This window comes from Oryx dammah, unplaced genomic scaffold (genome assembly GCF_014754425.2).
Source record: "Oryx dammah isolate SB20612 unplaced genomic scaffold, SCBI_Odam_1.1 HiC_scaffold_3, whole genome shotgun sequence".
In the NCBI taxonomy this organism is placed as follows: domain Eukaryota; kingdom Metazoa; phylum Chordata; class Mammalia; order Artiodactyla; family Bovidae; genus Oryx; species Oryx dammah.
The window spans coordinates 113,955,457-113,959,584 of NW_024070187.1; the positions used below are offsets into that span (position 1 = coordinate 113,955,457).

General features: G+C 70.1%; 1 protein-coding gene across 1 annotated transcript in view; it reads right to left on the reverse strand.

The window, feature by feature from the left end:
• Nucleotides 1–271: 271 nt before the first annotated feature.
• Nucleotides 272–4,128, reverse strand: part of DOK7 (docking protein 7) — a 27,925-nt gene continuing 24,068 nt past the window's right edge. The window contains exons 6-7 of the mRNA XM_040237341.1: nucleotides 2,454–2,681; nucleotides 272–1,706 (exon numbers count right to left, since the gene is read on the reverse strand). Of these exons, the coding sequence (XP_040093275.1) occupies nucleotides 1,009–1,706; nucleotides 2,454–2,681 (926 nt within the window). The 3' untranslated portion in view covers nucleotides 272–1,008. The remainder of the gene's footprint in view (nucleotides 1,707–2,453; nucleotides 2,682–4,128) is intronic.

The window sequence follows — 4,128 nt, forward strand, 5'->3', positions numbered from 1 at the left end:
GCCTCACACACAGTGCACGTGCATGCACACGTCACACGCGGACACATACCACACACGCATGCGCGGGCCCCGGCGGCTGTCCGAGGCCACTCTCCTGGTTCATGCTTCCGGTGTGTTCAGGCTTAAGGTCAACCAGACAGGCAGGGCCTTGTGCAGCTGCGACCCGTGGGCCAAAGGAGGCCCCCGGATTTCAGAGACAGCGAAAGGCCCCAAGCGGCAGGGCCGGGGCAGGAGGTGGAGAGAGCCGGCCACACGGAAAAGGACAAGACGGTAAGAAAAAACAATTTTATTTCCAGTCTAAGAAGGTCTTACAGGTTTTAAAAATGTGAAAAGAGCAACAAACGGTCTTCAGCCGACAGTGAAGGTACAAAGCGGAACATTTACAGGTGAGCTGAGCGCAGGACGCCCGCCAGCTGGAGCCCAGATGGGCAGCCACGGGCCTCGCCTTCCACGGGGGCGTCCGGAACCAACCGCGGCGCCAAGGGACACAGCAGGCCACGCAGCCAAAGTCCATGCAGGTGAGCAGGCCGCTCCCGAGGGCGCACGCGGTGCCGGGGGCCCCAGAACAGGAACGGACGTCCCCACCCTGCACCTTGTGGTCCTGACCACCGACCTTTTCAGCTCGGCCAGGATTGGGAGTCGGTGGGGGGGGTGGTCCTGGGGCTCCTGAGACTGACCCTGCCCTGCTCCCCGCCCACAAGAGGCCGCTGTGAGTGAGCCACGGAAGTGCCAGGGTCCCGAGAACAGACCCCCGCCAGCCAGCAGGCCCCCTGAGCCTCGGGGTCCTGTTCAAAGGATGGGCCACCGGTGGGCGCAACTTCGGCAGGAGGCGCAGGGGCCAGGCAGGTGGAGGCCCCTGGGACGCATGTCGAGGGGTCGCGGGGAGGTCCTCAGGTTCTGCCTCCCTGAACCTGCCCAGGAAGCAGCCCTCCCTGCAGGCTGGGCCCCCTACCCCCACCCCGGGCCCGGCCCACCAAGCTCAGCGCCCACCCCAGGCCCCCGCCACCCTCAGGGAGGGGGCTTTACCTTCAGTCCTCCGCAGACGGGACACGCGGAAAAGAGCGCGGGAGGGGGCCCAGCGTGGGGGGCACCCGCTTCCCAGGACTCGCCGGCCCCTGCCGCCGCCTCTGGCGCCGGTCCCCGCCGTCTCTCGCCAGGCCAGCCAGGGGTACACCCCGAGTCCCGGGCGGTGGCCCCGTCGGGGCTGCCTGGTGCGCCGGGGGGCTGGTCCCGGGGCACCTGGCGCAGGCTGCGGGGCGTGTCGTAGTGCGGCCGCGGGGCGGCGGGCACCTGGTACTCCGCCGCCCCGGGCGGGCAGGCGCACAGGCCGGGGTCCGGGGCCCCGGCCGCCGGCAAGCTGAGCAGGGAGCCGAGCTCGTCGCCAGCCCGCCACACGTCCAGGCTGCTGCCCGCGCACGATGAGAAGCTGCCCGAGTAGGAGGAGTGGCTGCCCGTGGCGATGCCGCTGTCCGAGGAGCTCTGGCGGCCGACCTCCTGCAGCTGCCGTGGCCGCAGCGGCTTTGGGGCGGGCCTGGCGGCGCCCGGCGCGGCTTCCCCAGGGGCCTGGGCGGTAGCCAGCCCGGGGCCCTCCTGCGACGTGCTGGCCGAGGACGAGGACGGCTCTGGCCACGGCGTGAGCCGGCTGCTGGCGCTGACGTCCGAGTGGCTGGCCTCTGACGACGAGCTGGATACGCTGCGGTCGTCTCCTGGGTGGGAGAGCCCCGGGCTGAGGCTGCAGAGGGGCTCGGCCACTCAGGTGGGCGGGGGGCGGGGGAACCTGGGTTGGGGGCTGACGCCTGGCCCCTGAGGCCCCCGCCCTGCGGAGGACTCGCGCTCACCACGCTGGGACGGCTCACATAGCCCCTCCCCAGACCCCGCCCCCAGGGTCCGCCCCCCGGGACGGCCCCCTCCCCACGTCAACGCCCTCTGGACTGTCGCCCTGGGAACCAGACGTGAGCCCCTTCTCCAAGGAGATGGCAGCCCCGGGCACACCTGAGACACCCTGCTAAGGGGCCTGGACAGGCCGCCGTCCCCAGCGTACACCCGTAGGGCTGTCGACCACCCCAGAGGACGGAGGACCTGCAGGGCTCCTCTGCTCTGGCCCAGGAGACCCCGGTGCCGCCCCCCCTCTAGAGAGCTGCAGGGACCTCGCAAGGGCCCTCAGCCCCTTCTGTCCCTGTCCCCATGAACCACAGCAGCGGGGGCTGACACCTCGGGCCCCTGCTCTAGGCACAGATGGTGCAGCCACGCTTCACCCGGCCATTTCGCGGGGGTTGGGGGGGGGGGGCGGGAAAGCATCCAGGCTAGAGCTGGGTGAGTGTGGCCCCTTGTGTGAGGGGAGCAGAGGGGTGGACAGGAGCTGGGGTTGGGGGGCGGGGAGGGTGGCTTAAAGGAGCGGTCCCAGCCCCAGGGCCGCCGGACCTCCCCCCACCTCAGCCGGGTCACGGCCCTACCTCCGCTGCCCGGCCGGCAGGAGTGAGAGAGAAGGCTCAGCCGCTTCTCCAGCTGCAGGGCTTCCAGGGCCTCTTGCGCCACCCTTTCCTCCAGGCCGGGGCCCCCCGGGCTCGGGTCTGCAGCACAGCGGGGTGTCAGTGAGGACGCGGCCCCAGGCCTGTACCAGCAGCGTCCTCCCGGTGACCCCAGTGCTGTTGAAGCCCCGTGGACCCTGGTCCAGCCCCAACATTAGGACGGAGACCCTAGGGGAACCCCCACCATGCCTGCACACCAGCCACTGGAGCCCGAGCTCAGGGTACCCCAAACATCCCCATGCAGGTCCCCCGGCCACCATCCTGTGTCCTGGGCCCAAAGAAAGGACAGCTCCTCAACCACCCGCCGATGGCCCTGGCCCGAAGCGGACAGTCCCTGCAGGGGGGCGGTTAGGACGCCAGGACACCCTCCTGCGGCTGGCGGGTCTGCAAGACGCTAGCGCTGGACGACTCGCGGCCCCACCCCTCGCCCTCCCTGAGCCTGGCGTCCGCGTCTGCACCCCAGTCACAGTGGGACCCAGGTGGGAACACACAGGATACATGCTCAGGGCAGGGGACCTCGGAGCTCTAACTTCTCCCTCCCTCCTCGTGACTCTGTCTGTCTGAGGCAGCCCCTGCCTCCAGGCCTTGGTGTCTGCGTGGGCCCCAGCCGAGCCGCGGTCAGCTGGAGGAGACACTCCAAGATCCCCGAGGGTTAAGGCTGCGCACCCAGTGGAGGCCACACACATCTCAAGAGTCGCTGACGATCACGGGCCTTGGCGGGACGCCAGCCAGGCTCCGAGGGCAGAGCCCCACCAGCTCCGTCCACACCCCACGTGTCCACCCCTGCCCTGCCCACACCCTCCCCACCCACGCCGCCCACACCCACCTGTGGCTGCAATGCAGGAAGGTGCCAGAAGAGGGCGCAGCCATGCCACCCAGCACAGCCTGGGCAGCGGGGCTCTGGTCCCAGGAGCCCTGTCCCTGCAGCCCGTCTCCCCACCTCCCCCCGGCTCACTGCAGGGGTTGGGGGCCCAGGGGCTGAGGCAGGGAAAGGGGGTACCTAGCACAGCCCCAGCCTCCCTAGAAGGTCCAGCTTCGGGGCTCAGGCAAGGAGGCCACAGCTGGGAGCTCAGTGAGCAGCTGCTGCCTGACACAGGCCTTGGTCTCCCACCTGGACCAGGGGACGAGTGCCACCTCACGGGGGCCAGGGCAGCAGCAGCAGTCCCGGGTACCAGCACCCAGAGGGCCTCGGTCCCAGGGAGTGGTGATGCCCAGGGCCCACCTTTGTCCCTCCCAGGGTGGCTGTCCCCAAGCAGGGGGGACAGAGCTCACCCGGTGCAAGGAAGTGCCCGGCTAGCGTGCCCTCCGGGGGCCAGCAGCCCTCCTGGCCCAGGACTTTTGAATAAGGGGGGTGCCCCGCCCACGCCAGGGAAGCGGGGAGAAGGCCAGGCCAGCTCAGTGCGGCGGCCCCCCCGGCCCCACCACCACAACGTGTGGACACCAAGACTCCACCTCACAAGGTGGCCTCCAGCCTAAACACCAGCCCAGTCGGGGCCAGAGACCTGACCCCAGCGACCTGGCGCAAGGCTCCCAGCCAGGTCTGGGAGGCAGGCCCCACTCAGGTCTCGGGGGGGCAGTCCCACTTGTGCTGGTCCCCGAA